The following is a 22997-nucleotide window of genomic DNA, read 5'->3' as shown; positions in this document are numbered from 1 at the left end:
TACTTATAAACTTATTTCCACCTCCACAGCAAGAAGTAGGTGACGGGCCGGTACCGTGGTGTTCTCCAGACCAGCTGTCCTTCGTAGCGGAGCAAGTGTCCCACCACCCCCCCATATCAGCGTTCTACGCGGAGCACGTGAACAAACGCATACAGTTCGAAGCCTGGGTGTGGACCAAGAGCAAATTCCTCGGCCTCTCCATCGGAGTACACAATATTGGTAAAGGAACTGTGACGCTGTTGGATACCGGAGAAGAATATACGCTTACATTCCCTAATGGATATGGCAGGTGAGATTTTATTGACTTCTGTGTTGTTGGTAAAATAAATATGTAGTTAGTAGTTTTGAAGAAAATCTTATCTGTCTCTTATATAAACGTCCATACAAGAGGAAGATTTTTGGAAACCATATTTTGATAACTTTAATAGGATATGTAGCGAGGAAAATCCATAGCACGCATCTTTCCATTTAAAAAAACTTAGCTTATCTGTGTTGAATATGATTGGTGGAAGCCAAGCGCATCCACAGCAACCTAGCATAGCACATCTGTGGTGGAAAAGCACCAAAAACCTTTTTGATAATCTCAAAATATTATTTAAGTAAGTTTTTATTTTTCCTCTCTTTAAACTTTTTTTAATGTCCTTAATTAAGCATTCATCTAATCACCAGTTCATTAAAATCGGTTCAATAAAGTTTAATTGTTTCCGATCCACATTGAAAACTCATGCTGTATAAACACTCATTATCCCTTTTCCCACCCACAGATCAATACTAACAGTACCCTGGATAGAGCTCGGCGGGTCAGTGGTCATAGAATGCGTTCAGACGGGCCACAAGGCCAACATAGAGTTCCTGACCAAGCCGTTCTACGGCGGCAAGAAACATCGGGTCACGTGCGAAGTATTCGCCGGAGCTGACAAGAAGCCCTACTACACTGCACAAGGAGAGTGGAACTCGAGAATGGATGGAAGATGGACTGACTCTGGTGTAAGTAGACTTTTGGATATGTAATTGGCTTGTGGTGATGGAATAACTGTCTAGTGTCTGTGTTAAAAAAGGGAATTGTTTTTATTTATTATTGTTGGGCAATGGTAGTTTATACTGTTTGTTGAGCTAAGACTATATTCTTAAGTCGAGGAATGTGTTATTAGGTTTTATAGAATATTTTAATTGAAATATAATTACTTTGTTTTTGTTTATAGACTATAAAAGATCTCTTTTTTCACGCCAAAGTTATACTATAGAAAACATGATGAGAGATTAAAGATGAGGTCGGCATTAGTGGTAATTTATATGCTAAATTAGTATAGTTCTTGTTAAATGACAAATCTTCACAATTGAATACCTTTGGTAGCGAAATTTTTACATTTATGTCCACGTTTTCATTGAATAGATGGCAATACGTTATGTTTTTGCAAATAAAATTTAAATAAATTAACACAAACTTCATCACTGATAAAAGCATTAACCATACATTTGACACCAACAGCGTTCGGAAGTCCTGTTCGAGGTGAGCAGTATGAAGGCGCGGCGCAAGCGCGTGGCGCCGGTATCTAGACAACAGGCGCACGAGTCGCGGCGCGTGTGGCGCCACGTGACGTGCGCGCTGCGCGCCGCGGACTGCGACGCCGCCACCGCCGCCAAGCGCGCCGTCGAGCAGGCGCAGCGGGACGCCGTCAAGGCTAGAGACGCCAACGGGGAGAAGTGGAACACGCTGGTGAGATTCTTACTCTGTTTTTATTGTCACTTACTATTGCCTATTTTCTTTATCGAAGAGAAATTGACCCTTGTTTTAAATTGAAGGAAATGAATGTTATTTCTTACTTATTTCGATTATAATGTATTAATGAAAAATTTGTTGTTTATTCGTAAAAGCGCTGACCCTATATTGTATCAATGCTTTTTGGTTGATCTATAGAAACCAACCAAATAGCTTCTATAAATCAGGATCTGCAATAGGAATTACAGGTTTAAAAAGTTGTAGTAATAAACATTATGTATCCACCTTGGTTTAATTCGAAGTTCTACTACTAGGAAGCATTAGCGACAAATGATTAAATATATAATTACTTCATTCCAGCTATTCAGTCCTAAGGGCGAGGACGGGTGGGAGTACATGACGCCGCTGTCCAAGCGTGTGCCCCCCGCCAAGACGACGCCACAACACAAAAACGGTGAAACGGCAGAGAACACTAGATAATCTACTCAAATACCAACCTTGGACTATTAGGATAAGGTAGAAATTCCTTTGTCACAGCAAAACGGACCTTGTAGGGTAGGACAATGTTCACAGTGACGCACTGTTCCAATGACACTACACTTCGGATATCTTCGGCAGTCGTCGGGTGTGAGAAGGAGATGGGGATATCTGTCTTCTCTTTTCTATAGTCGAAGTGTTGTGTCGTTTATTTTAGGTATCGGGAAAGTTGGACCGTTGTTGTCTCTTTTGCCATAATTTTACGGTTTTGGATGTCGCGCATGCTATGGGGACTTGGAAATAATAATAGTTAACTAACGATACTATATGGTAGCCAGCAAAAAGGAAAGACTTGCATTAATACCTTTATAGCTTTGCATCAAATAGAATACCTCAAATAGTATCTTAATCACCTTAGGTACTTACTCCAAATCTGTCAAAATGTCTTTAATAGACTTTAAACTTTATGTCATTCGACATAAGGTTTACAATCTATTAAAGAACGACAATGTGAGATAGCAATATAGGAGTGAATGAAACAGCATTATACAAACCTTGCTTCATAAAGAGACAAGTAATATGAGGTAATTAAACATGTTGTGTATCGATTAATATCGATATTTTATTAAAACGAAACTGTAACTTATGAACTATTTGTAAGTTAATTCTTCTATCTAGAACAATTTAGCTTAATGTAAGCGTCCACAGGCCTGCAGCATAGACATCGTGCGCATTCCGTATGACGTCATCAGCACGCATCGCATGTAGGCATTGCCGATGATGCGGTCCGTCCGTACGATGCGGATCAATGGACGCAGTTGTATGAGTTTCTATACAAGACAAACTAAAATCCGTTGCGTGTGGTGCGTACGATGCGGGCCTGTTGACGCGTACCTTTAAACAGTTATCATTGTCAATTACTTTCCCATCGAATCCATTATAATTTCATTAATGACAAAACATAAAACTATCGACGATAATCTTATCGATATCGACATTTCTAACCTAGAAGCATGCGCGACACTATTTATACTAAGTTTTATTTTATAATTAATATTTTCTTATAAATTCTCAATTCTATATGGCCTATGATAGTTGATTCAGCAATAAATACATTGTTATTGTAAATAGTACTCTATTGCTTTCATATTGCAACGCTTTTTGTAAATTTTTGTTCGTCTCGGACACGCGATACGCACGATAGAGCCAAGGACTTAGAAATAATATTGTTACATTCATAAGTACGTATACTATACTACAAGCAGATCAAGCATCCCAATGTTTAAACGAATTTCAACCTTCTCACTTTTATATTAAAGTTGAAATTCAACTTCTTTCAAATGTTTACAACATTTTTCATCGGGTGAAGATATTCTGTTCAAGAAATCTTTAGAGGATTTTTAACCTTCACACTTTGTGTCAAAGCTGAAAATCATTTAAACGATTAATTCAATCTTCTTTGGATTACAGTTGATATTTTCACCAAGAATTCTTCAAAAGATTTTCGACCTTAAACGATTAGTTATACAGTAGTGGGATGGTTCGCGAATTTATCGAGTATTAAAATTAAAAAAGAAATGTTATTATAGTGAATAGTTGGTTTTAGACGGCAGCTGTAGCGTTGAACTTCGTATACTCAGTATAACAGTGGCATTTCAACATTCTGCCATGCGATTTTCACCTTTATTCCTTTAAACATAAAGACTAATATAACTGCAAATAAAAGTTGGCAAAGATTTGCTAACAGTGTAGTTCTTTTGTCTACGTGTTAAGACTCAAATTATATTGACACAATATGTTGTGTTACTGATGTGACTGCTAATTAAAGTTGGCAAGTAATATAACACTTAAGTCAACGCAATAAGAATCAAATTATATTAAAATAATATGTCATAAAACTAATGTAACTGCACATAACTGTTGCAAAGATTTGCAGTCCGTTATAACGCTTAAGTCTACGCAATAAGGCTCAAATTTCATTTTAAAGTTTGTTGAAATGTCAAATGTTAGTATGAGTAAGGTTTTGTAAAATATGACAAGTTTTCTATAAGATTATCTTCGTCACCGTTGGACCTGCATCGACTTTAGACAAATACATCGGAAATCATGTTTTTATTGTATCTCTTAATACCCGTAGTAACTGTATAGGTTTTAGGCGAAGGAAGTTGATGAATGTGCAATTTTGGAACGTATTGTTAAGGTGTGTAAGGGTGGTTTTGCATTGAGTGTTGTTTTTGCTAAGTTTGTGATGGTAAAGGCCGTTAGAGGCGCTAGTGTCTCTTTAAAGGTCTTTAGGCTGTTTGCTAATGACACACATCAAGACATCAACAGCCTATAAGTGGCCACTGCTAACCAAAGGCCTCTTCTCGGACGGAGAAGGTTTGAGCATGAATCACCACGTTTGCTCAATGCGGGTTGGCGATTTCAAACTTATAATTAGAAATTATAAGCCCAAGTTTCCTCACGATATTTTCCTTCACCGTTTGTCAGTGGTGTCTAAATAAAGAAATGTGTAAAAAAGTCTGCTAATGGCAATGGGTGAGAAATCAGCTTCTGGATGACTAAATTCGATTCTCGTCCGTGTCAAGTAGTCGTGTCAGCGTAGGCACACTGGTTTCTCTACTACAAACGCACTTGTGTTGTGAGGCCGAAGGCGAAGGAAAATAAAACGTAAATCAATAGACAATAAAGTCCAATTTCCTTTATCTATTTGTACTTTAGAAAATAATAATACTCAATGCAAAATTCACTTATTGAAAGAAAGTTGGCCCGATAGTATGAAGTAATGTAGTTTCTATGTAAATCTCTCTCATACAAACTAGGGTCCTTCTAAATCCTGTACTCTTTATATGCTACAGTAGTTGAGATGTAGAGCTACTTTCCTCGCGTAATATCCCGACAATTCTGAATCTATTGTCGATTTTAATTTTTCGAGACTAAGAAATTTCACAGACGTAAGAGGGTGCTTTTCCACCAGAGATGTGCTATGTAACTATGCTACGAAGATGTAATAGTTAAGCTGTGAAACTTTGTGACCGTTTCCACTGATACTAAGCTATGTAGCTGTGCGAGGAAGATGCGCAGCTCGAGTATGCGATGTATAGGTAGTAGGGAAGCCATCGATGTATCGAGGCAGTAGGCTCACCCCTAATTCATAGGACTCATAGCAATGGGCGTCACATTCTAGATGTTCCACTCCTTCAGGAATTAAAGCGTATTGCTGCATTTATGTTAAGAACGCTTCTCTCTGTACTAGACAACATCATAACATATCGTTCACAAAACACGGGATATTACTCTTTCTGCCTACCCATTATTCTGATTCAGTTGCCGTGATGGCTCGCCCACTTGTACTGCGATGTCCACGGGACTCTAAACTACACCCTGTTAGTCGGTAGGTGCTTAAATTTCTAAGTCCGTCGTCTCGTCGGTTCAAAATGTTAAAATTTAGCGAAAAGACTGACAAGTGAACGAAATCAGACGGAATCGACGGTCGCGAGCAAATATTATGAATTATTCAATCACATAGACTTATTTAATTACATAGTTATAACTACCATGTTGTATATTTAAATAAAAAATTAAATTATTATGCTCGTTTTGTTTTGTCTTACCCTTAACCACACACCTTAACCCTAACGTTCAAGTCTTTGTCTTTGATTGGTTGGTAAATCAAAGCGCCGAACGCGCTCTAGTTTCGATTACTTTAAATGTTACGTACTAAGGGGTAGTAACAATTTGCTCTGAGATGGGCCGTGCTTTTTTTGCCACCGTCACGTCGTGGTATAAAAAGCATCAAAAGCAGATTATTACCTACATTGAGAGTCCCTTTAGATTTTTACATTTGATCGGACAATATAATACTGCCTTCGAATTACGAAGTTTTCAAAATATCATAATTATTTTCGCAGTCTCCACACATCCAATAAATAAAACGTAGGTAATCATTTAGAGAATAATAATATTTTAATTCACAAATGTTTGGACTAAAAAAAAATCTTGTACTTTCATAGCACATTCGGTGAGTCTGTTAACGAACTTTTACCATGGTGTCACTTACTCGACCTGTAAAATTATAACATTACGTATTAAAAAGAAAATCTGTAGCAACATTGACTGACATGATTACGTTATCGGCTTACTCACGTAACTGTTTGATGAGGAACTCGTGTGTCGCGGAATACTGCTCATGAATATGAGCCCCTCACATGGCTTGAAACTAGTCGAGAGTCTCGTCAAACAGTAACGTGAGTAAAGCGATAACATAATAATTAATTTAATATGTCTTACGAAAGTTATAATAAAATTGACTAAAATCTTGCAAACAAATTACCAAGTTAGTAAGTAGTTTGACAATTTGACAAAACATTCATAAAACTTCACTTCTAAATATTAATTTGAGAGTAATCTTTGATACTCATTGAGAAAAATAAATTAATATTGTGTGTGTACTACACTACATAATATAGGAATAATAAAAAAAATACTAAAAACACGACCCTAACGCAATGGAATAAGTACTACCCACTTAAAATAACTAATACCTACTTAAAACAGTGCCTCTGCTATCTTTTTATGAAAAAAAACTAAAATAAATACTAGAATTTTAAAGACCACTGACCACTTACTAAAGATGGACCTCTTCTCACACGCCGTGCCCTGAATGAGGGTAGAAGTGGGTGCCGTGAGGACCCTGAAGTTGACCTGGTCGAAGTCCATAGCCTCGTATAGGAAGCGAGACTGTCTGTCACTCAGGATCCAGAGGTTCCCTTCTCTGTCTGCCTGGAAGTTAATATTATTCGTGGTAAGGTAAGGTAAGGTTGGGAATGCCAGTGACTGGGTAACTGGCTGCAGTGCAAAGTGTAGCGGAATCGATTCCCACACGGAGCAACTCTTTGTGTGATCTACGAATTGTTGTTTCGGGTCTGGGTGTCATATCTATGTGATATTGTATAGTTGTAAACGCAACCACGACACAGGTAAAATTCCTAGTGTGGGAATTTAAATAAAAAAAGATGGCATATTATTTTTAACCGACTTTCCAAAAAGGGAGGTTCTCAAGTTCTTCATTAGTCTGTATAATGTACTTTAATTGTTCGAATTTTGTAACTTAAATGCTAGAGGTAAGTACGCCTTCACTCTTCATGATTCTTCTATTTCTTTGGAAATACGGCAAGCCTTGGGGAGTTTCTAACATGGATATTTTTACAAACAAACTATTGATATTGAAATGTAGGTGTCGTATGTCTAATGCTACTACTTGCGGTAAGTTAAGATGAGAAGAGTATAAAAATGGGGAGAATATACGTCCGCCTAACGGGTGGTCTCAAGAAGGGCTTTAACTTCTTTCTTCCTCATCCTACAGCAATGCCTAATCTGTTTTATACTAAAAAGAAGGCTACGGGACTATGTAGGTACTTCTGCCTAAGGTCTTACTTCTTTCTTATACATCCTACAAAAATACTAAGGTAATCTGTTTTATACTAAAAATACAAATTTGAACAGGTAGGTGAACATACTTTGACGTCATTTGGGAACTCCATCAAGTTGCAGTCGCTGAGGATCAAGGGAGTGTTGATGTCATTAAATTCTTTGTTCAAATTCCAACATCCCAGGCCATTTTTGCAAACCTGTTGAAGTACATTGAGACATTATAATTAGTGGGTTTTTGATTAGGTATCTCTCCCAAAGGGAGCGGGACGAAACTGTACTCATGCTTTTTTTGAGGTGGGAAAATCATCCAATGACTTCTCCCGCCTTGGGTGAGGCGAAAGAGAGTTTCAGACTCTTACCGACTAAAAATAACCCCATTCCTCCTCCTGCTTCAAACCAGAGCCCCGGTAACCCTATAGATAGTCTGCAGCTCCGGAAAGAAAAGACGTTAATGATGAAGAAAAGTCAAAAATCTCAGTCGAGTACGTTAACTTCAAAACCAAATCAAATGCTATGTAATAGTAGATATGCCTGTAACCTACTTCTACGTATTTTAAAATCAAAATAACCACCTGTGTATAGAATAACACGTTAGTGGACGGGTCTATATCGCAGGACGTCGCTTGGGAGTTCGGACCTCGGTCACCAATTATCTGAAAGCATAACAGTTTTTACTTAGGAAGTAGAAGCTAAGTTTCGAGCAGTAAGTGTAAGTACTTGATAATAAAATGTAAAGAAGAATTAAAAAACTTGTAAACTAAGGCAACTAAGTAAGTACATTTAGATTTGTTGATAAGGTCCTCAATACACTTCAAAAGAATGAAAGTATTAAAATGTTAAACAGATTTTAATAATACCTCAACTCCATTGAAGATATCTTCTTTAGGAACATCCTTGTCTCGCAGTAGTCTCGTCGACATTCTGAACTGTTTCGTACTCGATGTTGGATGCAAATATAAGTCGCAATAACTGCAAGTACTTACAACTTATTTTAAGAACTCGCAAAACTACCTCAGTACGGAAGTTCTTTTACCAAGGTTGATAATACACATAAAAAAACATAAACTCTACTAAAGGATTCATTGAGAAGGAAATACAAAATCAAAAGTTTTCTGAAGTGCTAATCTTCTGGGAGTCTTCTGGACAAATATAAACAGTTGTAAGCCTTAAACAAAGACTTACCCGTTCTTCTTCGGTTGTGACAACGTGCCTGACGAGACCCCGTCGCTCCAATAGAAATCAATGCCCCCTACTTTATAGACCCCGGCGTGGGGATCAAAGTGGAAGTAATGGTTCTCCACGCGCCACGCGTCGTCATCATCCATGCTGTACACGATTATCGCGTTGGACCCCATGTCTGTTATGTACGCGTAAGATTTCCCACAAGCGCAGTTCTTGCCCACTATTTCGACTGCCTAGAATAAAAAGAGGAATTAACGAGAAAGCACGAGAAACTTTCATTGTTACAATATATTTAATACTAGGTATAGTAAGTTATGTGTGTTTGTTATGTGGCCCCTAATACGAATCTCCGGACGAGAAATACTGAGTTTACCTACCTACCTATTAGTCACTAAATAAGGAGGTGACAGGGGGGTTCGTAATGCTCGTACCGTTTAGTTATTTTACCTATTTCCTAAGTGAACAATACGCAACGAGTGCTTCAACTTAGTGTAAGTACTTACAATGCTGGTCAACACAGAGGTGTCCCTCAACACGTTTTCATCCAGGACGAATTTCTTGATCAACTCGTCCGTCTTCAGGTTGAACACCAAGACGGATGGCTGCGTCACTTGTTTCACGTCCACTGTAGGAGTTATGGTGGTCATACACGTTAGGTTTTATCTTTACATGTAATACTGTGCATGCAAACCCTAGCGTGTATGGGGGAAAATACAGTTGTCAGTACAATATAAGTCGGTAATGCCTGAACAGTTTTGCATGTAGGGGCAAAACTGATGTGCAAAGCCTTACGTGTATAGCCATCATTAGGAGTTATCGTTATGAAAAAAGAGACTGTCATTGTACTATCACAAATACTTTAAAACTACAAAGCAGAAGGAGTGTTGTCGGATTGTATTTCTTAAAAACTTTATTGTTCTATACAGTTCGGTTGTGGTTTTCTATAATTAAGTTTAGTAGACGCTCGATTACATACGAATTGATTTAAAGGTTATTTTTTAGAAAGCACATGCTGTGATGACATTTTTACAAAGAAATAAAATGAAGGTGTGCACAAAAATCCATCGTAAACTTACTCGACATGTCACTGACTCCATTATCCACAACCCAGAGCCTGTCACACCGATCCACATTCACCCTGAAGGTGGACACCACCGTTCGGTTGGAGACCACAGCGCCATTCTGGCCGAGACACCCTTCCCGCCAGTTTGGGTATGGATGCAACGGTGCTTCTTGTGTCCCATTCAAGTATACGTAGTTTAGGGACGCAGGAATGCCTAGTAAATGAAATATGTTGATTGATAGATACCTATTCCTTTGGGAGTTAAAAATATGATGATGGTTAATAATTATCATACATGAAAGACAGTTTTACCATTTCTAGTGGCGTTGAGTAACACTCTCAGTGAAATCTAAGTATATGTAGGTACTACTGGGACCATCCCATGAAAAGACTGATGACCGTTGATGAAGCGAAAGTGGTGTGTAAGAATCGTAACAATTGCCGTTCCATTGTCTCTGCCTACCCCCATGGGAGACAGGCGTGAGGTTATGTATGTACTGGTACTAGCTAAGACTAACTACCGGCCTACTATGTTATTGCTTAGGTACAAAATAAGAAAAGTCTAGCCTGTTTTCCACCGCGGTATGGTAATAAACAGCTTGTCCCTCCACCTCGCTAATCCAGTAGGCATGTTATGTACGGGTACATAAGACCCGTTAGTGATAGCCGACTCTCTTTCCGAGCCTTCCCATGCAAAGTCTATAGTCTTCCATTGGAATTTAGGAGGAACCAACGTAACAGCTTGATGTAAGAATAATAAAATAATTAGTGGTATGAATAAATAAGACATCTTGCCCCGAATAGTGTTTTAGTTTTTTTTTTTACTTGTTTTTTTTTCAATTTTTATTACTGAAATTTTGTTGTAATCATTTGACTGAACATTGTTATGACGTAAATGGTGTTATCAAAATGACACCAAAGAGTTGAGCTTATTTTATTGTTATCATAAGTCTCTTGGTATGTCTTATCAGTCTTATTTATGTGTATCTTACGTTTCTTTTTTTTTGTTACGTCCAACTCACGTCCAACCATTCCTTAACAGATATCTGCCTGATACATGTCGTTGTGAACTGCTAGATGCTGTGAAACGATGCAACATCACCTTCAGGGTGTTTCGGAACCACACTTCCAACTGATAGAATTGGAACTCCTTCCTTGGAAGTCTTACTCGTAGATGATATTTATGATGATGATAATGATGCTTAATGCATGTTTAAAGTTTATTATCTATTCAGTTATAATATTTTTTGAGAACACATCTTTGGCTGTTCGGTAGTAAGTCATAGAACTGTTGGAAAAACTAAACGTAAATAAATGTCAAAGTACGGTCCAGCGACCACTACGCGTAAAAAATACGATTTTTAGCATCAAATTATTTATGTCTCACTTACACTCACCTAAAATAAATAGTTAATACGATTGACATGCTTAAAAATATAGAGGCAATGGAAAGTTACACAAATCAGCCAGATGTCATGTCAAGCAAATAAAATGTTGTTCAATACGGTCCAATTTAATAATTGAAAGAATCCATTGAATGACGTGCTGAGACCTTGGAGTGTTGTTATCGGGAAGTGCATTAGTGTATTTGCCGAAAAAATGTCCACGGAGAACGAAGAAACGTTGGATATTAATGGTGCGGCGAACACGGAGCCGAGCAAAGAAAAACGCATCGGTTGCGCTCATTACAAACGTCGTGCAAAGTTCGTGGTAAGTTTTAGATCACAAACAGAAGTGTATTGATTGATATTGGATGATTAATTAGGTTTTTATGTGATTGCCGGGAACTAAACAGTCGGTAGTCTATATATAAACATAAGAGCGTAGAAGTCTCGAGATACTCTAATGACATGCGGATTTAAGTAACAAAGATAGTGTCAACGAACTGGAAGACGCAGATCACGCTTTATTTTTGCGGCGAAATAAAGTAAATGCAACTTTAACTCGTATTTCGTAGAGAGCAAAGCTCTAGTGATTTTGATATATGTTTATCTTTCAATCCAATGACCTGTATCAAATATTGGGACGATATATTGCGAACATCATCCTTTGTTTTCAAAAGTTCTTGACTTCAATACAACAGATGCTAAAAATATCTTCAAAACAAGTCATTAATTTGTTCAGCATAGTTTTTGAACAGCTAATAACTTTGGAAAGTAATCAACAATGAACAAAAAGGATATTATTTTTCAATATCTTATGTTTACCTCTACAATTTATTTAAACCAATCTTTCTCGTATTTATTTTATACTCCATTAAATCAATGTGTTGTTAGACTGTGTCCATTAAATATTAGTTACAAGCTGTACTAGTATAATAAAGCTAAAGAATTTATCCATACCTATTGGTAATTTTTCGAAGAAGGCTATCAAAACTGTCACACATCCAATAAATAGAAACAATACAGTGGGTTTACCAGCTTAGGAGGAAAGTAGCTAGTAAATTACGTACAGTCAATACAGTGATTTACTATTCAAGTATGAAATAAAGATTGATTCAGTACAGAAACAGTAACCAACCAATGGTTTAATAGCCAACCAGTGATAGCCAATTATAATAACGACTGTCTCTCTACTGAGCCAATCCTTATTTTCTTACCTTTGTAGTAAATAACTAAGCTGATTGTACAAAGTCAAAGTCAAAATAATTTATTTCAAAGAGACCGGAAAAGCAATTTTAAGTGAACATAGTTACTTATAGTACAGTAAAGAACATGTGCAGTAAGTGGTACTTACTGCGTTTATGAACTGTGCGGTCATGTTCTTCACTGTGTTTATAAATTGCCCGGCAGAATAAATTGAAAACAAATGCTATGATATTTCAGACACCATGCTGCAACAAGGTGTATGTGTGCCGATACTGTCACGATGAGAACGAGCAGCATTACTTCAACAGGAAATCTGTCACGGAACTGATATGCACAGAATGTGACAAGAGACAGAAGGTGCAGGAAGAATGTGAGAACTGCGGCGTGCGGTTTGGAAAGGTATGCTATTTTATTAAATTATTATTGATTTATTTATTTAATTCAAAAGTTATACAACCAATTAAAGTGATTTACATAACTGAAACCGGATTGATACAAACCCAAACCCAAATATGTAATTAAAAATTTTTTGTCTGTCTGTATGTTCAGGCATCACCTTATTATCGTGGGCATAAAATGGGATACTTTTTATCCTGGAAAAATATGTAGAAAAAAAATCTTAATTTTTCAGTTTTATACTACAGAACACGAGCTCAACAGCAGTAGCTCAAAAGAGGGATCTCCTTAATTATTATGGGCCTAGCCATATTTGGATCCAATAGATATTTATAAGATGTCATTGTCAGAGTTAAGTACTCAAAATGTAGAAATAAAACATCCACGCAAAGACCGACATCCGCGTGGACGGAGTCGCGGGCGGAAGCTAGTCTAAAATAATTTTAACTATAATATATGGACTTACTTCATTTACGAATTTCACAAATAGTGCCGTATTTCATATTCTTTTGAAATAGGTACCTACCAATAATTTGTTTAATATTGTGAGTTATACAATCAGTAGTTAGTATCTTATCTACTGTGACCACTGTATTTTATTGCCTTATTTGCTTTGAGTACAACATACAACACAAATTGTACTGCTGTGTTTTCTAGGCTGTGTATGATAATACAGTGAAATTATTATTTAGCAGTACATTGTCTTCAGTTAGATAGGAAAAAAAACAGTTTACAGGAAAAATTAAATTGTTATTATTTGTACAAAAATTTCAAGTGATCACATTGTCCGGCGCTGCGGATTACCTACCGGAACACCGGCTCGAAAACCAGTGGTAGGAACAAGGTGGTTTTTAGTTAGTAAGAGTCTGATATTCTCTCGCCTCGCCCAAGTTGGGAGAAGTGGTTAGATGATTTCCCCTCTTAGAAAAAGTGATGACGCTATCGGAAACATTTTTCAACTTTTACTTCATGCGGAACAACTTACAACATTTACGGAATGCCATTTTATTTATCAAGATTTGGCAAGTACACCGCGTTTATTAGGAAAATATATAGGTCGAGAACATTCGTAGAAACTGCAAAAGTAATATAGAATTTATTTTATTTCATGACTCATGAGCGAAATACGTTAAAATTGTAAAACATCAAGCTATCCATCTTTAAAAGAATTTCAACTTTATGGCCTTACTTTAAAGTTTGAAGTTCATTAAAAATGGAAAGCTTGTGTGCGCCCCTTGCATATAAAACAAAAGTTATTGCGTGTTTCGTGTAGGACGGACCCTTCCATATATTTTTCAACACGCCATGCGTGTTTACGACTTAATCAACTTGTCATACAGAGTTTACAAACAACATATTTTTTTAACAGGAATTTTAATTAAACGTTGTGGTAACTTCTACATATTTTATAGGTAGTTATTGAAGTATTATGATATAGTAAGCCTTTGTATAGTAATTAAAGATTAACTTCTGTATTGGTATGTACTTTGTTAGTCTTAGCGGCAAACTTTCTCAGATACATTCTTAGAAGGTTTTTTTTATCTATTCCTAAAGCTATGTCTTAATAAAGACAAACAAGTGCGCAATAGCTTTTTTAAGGGGAGTAAATCATCCAATGACTTCTTTCACCTTGGGCGAGAGGGAGTGTCAGACTCTTACTGACTAAAAACCACCTCGTTCCTATTCCTGCTTTTCAAGCCGGAGCCCCGGTAAACCCGCTAAGTAGTCCGCAGCTCCGGATCAGGCATCAGCCCTACTGGGCCCCATCTGTGATGGTTGGTTGGGCAACCGTCTGCGCAATTTCCGTACGAAACAACTCTTGGTGTAAAATTGTCGTTCTGGGCCTGGGTGTAATATATTAAAAGAGACTATGACCTCTGAGTTTGTTTCGGCATTTCTTCTCAGAGTAGTCGGATAGGAAATGCCGGCCTCATCTACGTGTAAAAGTATTATTTTATAACCTATTTACAGAAATAAATATCATTTATCATTATCATTTGACACAGGAGAAAATACTAAGGACGGTTATTTTTTAAACCAATTTTTTATGTTCACAGTACACATGCCTGATCTGCAACCTGTTCGACGATGATGACAAGCGCCAGTATCACTGCGAGGGTTGCGGCATCTGCCGCGTGGGCGGCCGCGACCGGTTCTTCCACTGCGAGCGCTGCAACATGTGCCTGCCTGTACAGTTGCAGCAAGTCGGACACAGGGTGAGACAATACTTGCAGTTGTATTTTTTATGTTGGCACCAATCGCATGTGCCTGCCTGTACAGTTGCAGCAAGTCGGACACAGGGTGAGACAATACTTGCAGTACCATTTTTATGTAGGTTGGGCACAAATCGCCGCTGTACGTGAACATTTGCAACACCGGAGGTGTTAGATGCGCGTTGTCGGTGAAACACAGCACAAGCGTTGTTTCACGGCAGTTTTCTATGGTGCTGTCAGGTATCAAATTGTCAATATTGCAAATGTGGATAATTCGAGACATGGAAAAACTTCAAGAAAAGAGTGTACTTCTTATTAAAAGGCCGGCAACACACCTGCGACTCTTTAGGTGTGACCCGTCTGCTCGTTTGCCCTCTATTCCATAAAAAATTAACATAGGTAATAATTATATTACTAATTTAAATAACCATATTAACATTTGCTTCGGTAGTGCGTGGAGAACGTGTCCCGGTCGAACTGCCCGGTGTGCCTGGAGGACATCCACACGTCGCGCATCCCGTGCCACATCCCGGACTGCGGGCACCTGCTGCACCGGCCCTGCTTCGAGCAGCTGCTGCACTCGGGACACTACGCCTGCCCCACCTGCCAGACCAGCATGATCGATATGACCAATGTAAGTAACTTATCGCCGCCGCCCATGGACACTTGAAACACCAGAGTCGTTACAAGTGCGTTGTCGGCTTTTTGGGGGTTAGGAATTGGGGATTGGGATGATTGGGAAGGGGGAATTGGGCCTCCGGTAACCTCACTTACACAACGAAACATAACGCAGCCGTTGTTTCACGTCGGTTTTCTGTGAGGCCGTGGTATCACTCCGGTCGAGCCGGCCCATTCGTGCCGAAGCTTGGCTCTCTCACACTTATACACGTAATTCATTGACTTGAGTCATACTGTTTCCTGCATTAAAAACACTGACGGAAGAATTTATTCGTTTTCTTCCCCTCTAATAACATCTTCTGTAAGCTTAGTACGAGTTTGCTTTACGTTTAAAGTAATCAAAACGAGAGCGCGTTCGGCGCTCTGATTGGTTGGTTTATTCGAGCCGGCCAATCAGCGCCGAACGCGATTTCGTTTCTCGTCTGCCTAGGTTACTAAGGGTACTGCTTTGTTTCCTTGTGAGATCTAAGAGAGATTCGGTATTTTCATGGTGATATCCACTTTATATAAATAAAAAAAATATTTAAACAATAGTTACAATTAATTTGACATGAAAATAATTTCCAGCTGTGGAGCTACTTAGACTCGGAGGTGGCAGCTACGCCGATGCCGCCGGAGTACGCGGACTACAAGGCCACCATACTCTGCAAGGATTGTCACAAGGTGAGCACGACTCTTTATACTAAATACTATTATTGTATACTAATTGGTATTATATACAAATGGGAGCCTGATTGTAACTCATATTCTTATTATACAGAATACTATCCACTGTTGGATACAGAGCTACCTCTTACAATAGGGTTTGCCTTACCCCCACGTTTTGAAAGGGGGGAGCAATTTGGGGGAAGGGGGTCTCGTTAAACGTTACGATGCGTTACTAAGGGGGGGGGGGTAAAAAAACTTAAATAATTGTGTTACGTAATACTCCCCCAAGGGGTTGGGGGATCGCAATTAGGTTATAGAAACTTAAGAGAAAATTGGTTTGAGAGCCAAGTCATAGCAAAAAATTGCTTTTCCTGCTATGACTTGGCTCTTTTGTATTTATAGGAATAGGTTTCACATGGTTTGTGCTTGATATGTATGTTGTAATGTATAATATTATTTTACAGCTATCGACGGTAAAGTTCCACGTGGTGGGACTGAAGTGCCAACACTGCGGCGCCTACAACACGTGCCAGACCAACGGGTTCCATAAGTAAGTTTAAAGTCATTCTGACTTTCTTTTTAACGCCTTTTTATGGAATAAGTCGGTAAACGAGCAGACGGATCACCTAATGGTAAGCAATCGCCGCCGCATATGGACACCAGAAACACCAGAGGCGTTACAAGTGCATTGCCGGCCTTTTGAGGTTAGGAATTTAAGGGTTGTTGGGGAATCGGGGATTGGATTGGATTGGACTCACACAATGAAAGCGTTTTTTCACGTTTTCTGTGAGGCCATGGTATCACTCCGGTCGAGTCGGCCCATTCGTGCCGAAGCATGGCTCTCCCACACTTGATATGAAATTACTCAGTAGAAAATCTTAGTACTTTAGATACATTATATTTTACCCAAACATCCGTGACTGCTTGTTACCTAAATAATAAGTTACTATAACATGTACAGGGACTCAAACAGCACACAGGCCGGCGACTCATCGACCGCGACATCAACGTCGACTAGTCGCAGCGGATCGTCCTCTGCGACATTCCCAGAAACGCGCGAAGAAACGCAAAACGACGAATTGCCGCGCGCCAACCCGATGGACGAGCCGCCGCAAGCTTGACACATCATGTAGACTCTTGCGACACGAATCATCGCAACCATCGCGCTTGTCGCACGACAAGTCGCATCTTTTATAAGGTGATGTTAATTATTGTCTTTATTCTTTAGACTGTCGCACGTTTGGTTGTGTCGGTCGTCCGATAAGTCGAAAGCAATTTGACATATCTTGTGAATTATATTTATTTAATTTTATCGTCTAGTTACATATTGTATTTTAGGGATTTTTTTCGTCTGGCAATACCTGTTTATGGTCTGTGAATATTTTTGTCTTGTAGCTAATTGAGGTTTTTTATTGTAAAATGAGAATACAATATTAATAAGCATATATAACATAATATAATTACTAACCAAATAATTATTTGGATAATGTATGAGGTACCTAACACCTAAACTTTGTAAGTAAGTCTGGCAACACTTGTATGTGACCCGACCTCGCTCATAAGTTGCTCATAGCTGTAATATAATTATAATATAATCTGTCCAATATACATATTAAGCGTTTCATCTTGTAAAGGCACTTATTATTAACAATTCATTTTCAACTTTATTGCCAAGTAATAAAGTTTATTCCAAGACTCAATAGTAGCACTCTCTTTTACAAGGGATTCATAACACAATTACTAATAATATGTAACAATTGAATTTGTGCCCTCTGTTTAGGTTGATAAGGTTGAAAATCGATTACAAATTTGATAAACAGGTATAATTTGAACAGCCTACATTTTATAGATAAACTATACTTACTTCAATCTTGTTCTTCCGTATGTACTATATAGCTACTTCCGCGCGGTTTCACCCGCTCTGCTCGGTTCCTATTGGTCATAGCGTGATGTTTATAGCCTATAGCCTTCCTCGATAAATGCACTATCCAACACAAAAAGAATTAGTCAATTCGGACTAGTAGCTCCAAGAGAAGCGTTTAAACAAACATACAAACAAACAAACAAACTCTTTTGCTTTATAATATTAGTATAGATTTACAGTTCTCTTCCATGAATTTCTTACTTCTTGTAATTCGTTTCTTCATTACTGAAGATCGTGTTTGCGAGCATGAGTCCTCCATGAGATCCCTTCCCTTCCTGTCTTCACTATGTTTGTGATCGATATTCTGTAATCTTCTGTGAGCGGATTCGCTGGTGTTATCTTGGGATAAAAAGTTCCAATCACCCAAGTCAGCTCATACCCTGTCTGTATACCAAATTTCATCAAAATCTGTTCAGTAGTTTCACCGTGATTGACGGACAAACATCCAAACTAACTTTCACATTATTTTGTAATGTAAGTGTGATTTACGAGAATCTTATTTTTTCCAAATTACAATAAAGAAATGTTATGTACTTATTAGGATGTATAACAAAATTTATTTCACGTTCACGTGCCTTGCCGAAAATATTGGTTCATGAAATTGAAATTACATTCTTTCAAATTATTTTCATCACTTCAATCCATTTATCGTTCACCGTTTTACTGCCGTACTCAGAGACATTTAATGATTACTTAAACTATTCCTTAGTAACGACTTTATTCCGAAAATAATTGCTAAGGACTGGATTAGATAACCATTCAATGACTCTGAGTGCGGCGGCTAAACGGCATTATTTATAAATAATATGTTTTTTATACAATATTACAAAAAATATTAGCCATTAAAATTAATAAAATATTAAATAACATGTTTATATAATAACTAGTTATTAACATAAATAACCATTTCTCGTTTCCAATAGTTAAATAGCTATAGATCGTTGCTAGAAGTTTCTCAAAACTTTTTTATCTATAATTCTAAGTGATATGGTTGGTACATGCTTAGCTTGAGTGAAAATTTTAAAAAATAATTGAATTTGTGATAATTATTAAGGTTTGTGTTAATACATATGTTATTATATTGTTATGTATCTATTTTACTTTCACAAATCCTTGACTTTAAGGGGACGTCCATTTATCACGTGACACTCAATTAGGGGAAGGGGGTTCGACAAAACATCACGAAACATCACAAGGGCGCTTTAAAAATATCACGTGTATTTATTTTCTCGCCAAACGCGGGGATGGGGGGGTCAATCTCACCACATATCACAACGTGATTAATGGACGGCCCCTAATTATTGTAGTAAAATTTTGTTTGTTTTTTATTTATGTCCCTAGATGGTTTTGTCAATTACTTTTCATATTATTAGGAGAATATTCAATAACAAAAAGTTGTATATTTTATGAATAATATCACATAAATATATGGCATGTAGAGTATCGTACATTGACCTACTGTATCTGTCCTTGTCACTCTAGTGGATATATGGATGTTGTATCTCGCTTACACTTTTAAGAAAACAGTGTACCTATTTCAACAGCTATTAAACGTGGTAGCGTTTAGCCCTCTGATTGGTTGGTTCATTGGAGCAGGCCAATCAGAGCGCCCAACGTCATAAACATGTCGATCATGTTAAACGTGAAACAAACTCGTACTATAAAGTCCTTAGCAATGCACTTGTAGATCCTCTGGGCGGCGCTGATCGTTTACCATCAGGTGATCCGTTTGGTTAAATTTGTAGTTAACGAATTAAGTCAATGTACGATACTCTCTCTGTACTCTTAGTATGAGTTTGCTTTACATTAAAAGTAATCGAAACGAGAGTGCGTTCGGCACTCTGATTGGTCGGGTCGAATAAACCAACCAATCAGAACGCTGAACGCGTTCTCGTACGTACGTAAAGCAAACTAATACTAAGGGTACTGCTCTCCCTTATAAATAATATAATCGTTGTCTTATTCCATATGACATTGACCCTAGGATTAAGTAGACTAATATTTTACTGCCGCACGCAGAGACATTTAATGATTACTTAAACTATTCCTTAGTAACGATTTTGTTCCGAAAACAATTGCTAAGGACTGAGTTAAGTAACCATTAAATGACTCTGAGTACAGCGGTTAAACAGTAATTTATTTGTAAGGTGTACAACATTTGGCAGGATATATTTATATATATAGGCGGTTTTATTTAGTCTGTATGTCTGTCTGTCACCAAACTGTTGTTGCTTTAGTATAATAGCTTTCTTTGCGTTCCATGTTATATATTGATTGTATACATTTTAAGTTATTTTGCCAATGTTCTTTTTTTGCATTTCTCAAACTATTGTATAGTATTTTTTACGTAACATGCAGACAAGAGATCAGATTATTTTTGGAGTATTGAAAAATGTACTTTATTCCTTTAACCTTTAAGTCCGAAGTCGACTGAAGGTATTAGCGAATTCGTTAAAGTTCAGCTAGGGTTTTGTAAAATAGATATTTATGTCACTAATAATAAAGTACATTATTGAATAATTAAATAAATTATGTCACGTTTTTATTAACAGATATGTTTCAATGTATAATACAATGTTAGATTGTTCTACTCGACTTATTATGTTGTTTTTGCGTTGTATGAAGTGAGTGCAGCGAATAAAATGCGATATTTATAATACCAATTGTTGTTTGATTTATTTATCAGCTACACAAATCAAATTATCATTAATAATTATCCATTAAAAAAGATAAATACCGATCATTAATGAGGATTTCTTGGTTTATTGAAAATCTTGAAATCTCTTTTTTAAGGTATAAGCCGATAACCGAACAGACGGATCACGTGATAGTAAGCAATCCATGCCGCCCATGGATACCCGAAACACCAGAGGCGTTACAAGTGCGTTGCCGGTCATTTAGGGAGTTAGGAATTTAAGGCTTGTTGGGGAATCGGGAATTGGTTACATTGAGAAGGGGGATTGGGTCTCCGGTAACCTCACTCACACAACGTAAGCGTTGTTTCACGTCGGTTTTCTGTGAAGTCGTTGCATCACACCGGTCGAAGTAGCCCATTCGTGTCGAAAACTAGAGATCTATCTACTAACTCAAAAATAATGTAATTTTCGTACTCCCTTAGCATTTCCAGACATAATTTCTGTTGAATGGATAGGATATGAATGACCTTGGGTGAAGTGGGACCAATTTTAAGCTGGTAGAATCTAGTAAATAACATAAAATAAAAGTCAAAATGCTTTGCAAAACACTTTATTCATCGAAATGTTACAAAACTTTATAAAACATTCTCCCTTAACTAGGAATGGTTTGGGAATGTTCGAAGCATATTATAATACATCTGAGGGCACAATATTATACATGTATTAGTTAAATTAATATACTCAAAACTAGCTTTGAATAATTATACAGTATAGCTATATACATACAGTACTTATATAGGGTGACTGGTAATAAGTGAACGATATTTAAACACGTGATTGTAGTCATGATTACAAACAACTTTCCCAAAGAAACTTTTTTTGTATACTCATTAGTTTTATTTTTATCACAATAAGAAAACAACAAAATTTCGCGCGCGCGTGCTTTCGCATGATCAGCTGTTAGCAGCGAGGCGCCCGCGCCCGCGTTTTCGAAAGACTAGTAGGTATTTTGGAACTTCACGCGCGCGTGCTAATGAAATTTTGTAGTTTTGTTAGTTATTGCGATAAAAATAAAACTATTGAGTATACAAAAAAGTTTGTTTGAGAAAGTTGTTTGTAATCATGAATACAATTACGTGTTTACATATCCTTGACTACGTACCAGTCACCCTATATTTATTTGAAAATAAAATTGGCATGCGCGTTTATCGTAACGCGTTTGTAAGAAATGAACATGACATAGAATACCAAAATTATTTTACTGGCACATGATCAATTTTAAATAACTTTCAAATACAAACAGCACATGATTTTAGCAGATGACATACGATTTCACAATATACTGCACATTCATACATAAACTTAGATATTTTATCGTTATTATATTAATACGCACATTCCACATTAGCACAAAAAGCTTATAAATAGGAAATACAAATTGAAATTACCAAAAGGAACCTTGAGTTTACTAATTACATAAGATTTTTTTGAAATTATAGCAAATTTTTTAAGCAAATTTTATTGGTTTATACCAATTTTACTTATTTAAAGTCTTAAGTAAATTTAAGGTATCTTTTTTATCTATTTGTGTATTTCAATTAGCTGCAATATTAAAGGAAATGTTCGATATTATACTCGATAAATGAGTGAGGACACATTATTTTGTCAAGATACTCAAAGTCAAAATATTAACTTTTGTTCAAGCTCATATTTTAATTCACTTTCATATCAAAACCAGCTTTATTCAGTAGGAAAATCTTTAAATTAACTGTAACTTAAGTACTTGCTTTGACTGATATGTTATCTAAAAAAATATTGAATACATTTCTTGGTAAATGTAAATACTAACTTTCTCACACAATCAGGCATACAATTTATAAGCACGATTGAATATGAATTTACTTATAGTAGCAACAGATTTATATGTTAATAAAGCTGTAAGACAGAACGACAACTTAGGACACAATTGGGGTACTGGGTAGTTAGGTAAAAGATTATTTGCATTTAGTAGAGCGTTTTTGCAGCATCTCTGATTAACT

At 37.1% G+C, this 22997-nt stretch overlaps 3 protein-coding genes across 5 annotated transcripts in view; 2 read left to right on the top strand and 1 right to left on the bottom strand.

Annotated features, from left to right (window-relative positions):
* The window catches only part of LOC118265836 (oxysterol-binding protein-related protein 9), a 116325-nt gene extending 110538 nt beyond the window's left edge, over window positions 1-5787 (top strand). Inside the window, exons 13-16 of the mRNA XM_050694916.1 lie at window positions 30-289; window positions 765-987; window positions 1490-1717; window positions 2081-5787. Of these exons, the coding sequence (XP_050550873.1) occupies window positions 30-289; window positions 765-987; window positions 1490-1717; window positions 2081-2200 (831 nt within the window). The 3' untranslated portion in view covers window positions 2201-5787. The remainder of the gene's footprint in view (window positions 1-29; window positions 290-764; window positions 988-1489; window positions 1718-2080) is intronic.
* Window positions 5788-6144: 357 nt separating this feature from the next.
* LOC118266373 (L-dopachrome tautomerase yellow-f2) lies at window positions 6145-10798 on the bottom strand. Of its 2 annotated transcripts, none has more exons than XM_035579795.2 (9): window positions 10443-10798; window positions 9889-10089; window positions 9316-9437; window positions 8813-9045; window positions 8488-8599; window positions 8203-8283; window positions 7717-7827; window positions 6826-6979; window positions 6145-6262 (listed from the first exon to the last, which is right to left on the bottom strand). In XM_035579795.2, the coding sequence occupies exons 1-9, from the start codon at window positions 10663-10665 to the stop codon at window positions 6228-6230; spliced, it is 1272 nt and encodes a 423-aa protein (XP_035435688.1). In that variant the 5' UTR covers window positions 10666-10798; the 3' UTR covers window positions 6145-6227. The 2 variants fall into 2 exon arrangements, with proteins under 2 accessions (XP_035435688.1, XP_035435689.1); XM_035579796.2 differs by having other exon boundaries at window positions 6819-6979; window positions 10443-10797.
* A 531-nt stretch (window positions 10799-11329) lies between these two features.
* Window positions 11330-20985, top strand: LOC118266374 (RING finger and CHY zinc finger domain-containing protein 1). Of its 2 annotated transcripts, none has more exons than XM_035579799.2 (7): window positions 11330-11585; window positions 12701-12862; window positions 14917-15075; window positions 15524-15706; window positions 16318-16413; window positions 16863-16948; window positions 17372-20985. In XM_035579799.2, the coding sequence occupies exons 1-7, from the start codon at window positions 11475-11477 to the stop codon at window positions 17517-17519; spliced, it is 945 nt and encodes a 314-aa protein (XP_035435692.1). In that variant the 5' UTR covers window positions 11330-11474; the 3' UTR covers window positions 17520-20985. The 2 variants fall into 2 exon arrangements, with proteins under 2 accessions (XP_035435692.1, XP_035435691.1); XM_035579798.2 differs by having other exon boundaries at window positions 11331-11585; window positions 17360-20985.
* Window positions 20986-22997: the final 2012 nt, after the last annotated feature.

The sequence above is a fragment of the Spodoptera frugiperda genome, chromosome 7 (genome assembly GCF_023101765.2).
Source record: "Spodoptera frugiperda isolate SF20-4 chromosome 7, AGI-APGP_CSIRO_Sfru_2.0, whole genome shotgun sequence".
NCBI lineage: Eukaryota > Metazoa > Arthropoda > Insecta > Lepidoptera > Noctuidae > Spodoptera > Spodoptera frugiperda.
The sequence above is the reverse complement of the archived record's forward strand: the minus strand, read 5'-3'. Positions and strand labels throughout refer to the sequence as shown.

Bases quoted from the DNA above. Each gene is read 5' to 3' on its own strand.
- LOC118266373 (XM_035579795.2), bottom strand. From the start codon at position 10,665: ATGTCTTATTTATTCATACCACTAATTATTTTATTATTCTTACATCAA. The intron at 9,438-9,888 runs GTAAGTTTACGA...TAACTCCTACAG, and splicing joins TGGAGTCAGTGACATGTCGA to TGGACGTGAAACAAGTGACG. The intron at 7,828-8,202 runs GTGGTTATTTTG...GTACTTCAACAG, and splicing joins ACGTGTTATTCTATACACAG to GTTTGCAAAAATGGCCTGGG.
- LOC118266374 (XM_035579798.2), top strand. From the start codon at position 11,475: ATGTCCACGGAGAACGAAGAAACGTTGGATATTAATGGTGCGGCGAAC. The intron at 12,863-14,916 runs GTATGCTATTTT...TTATGTTCACAG, and splicing joins GCGGCGTGCGGTTTGGAAAG to TACACATGCCTGATCTGCAA. The intron at 16,949-17,359 runs GTAAGTTTAAAG...TAACATGTACAG, and splicing joins CAGACCAACGGGTTCCATAA to GGACTCAAACAGCACACAGG.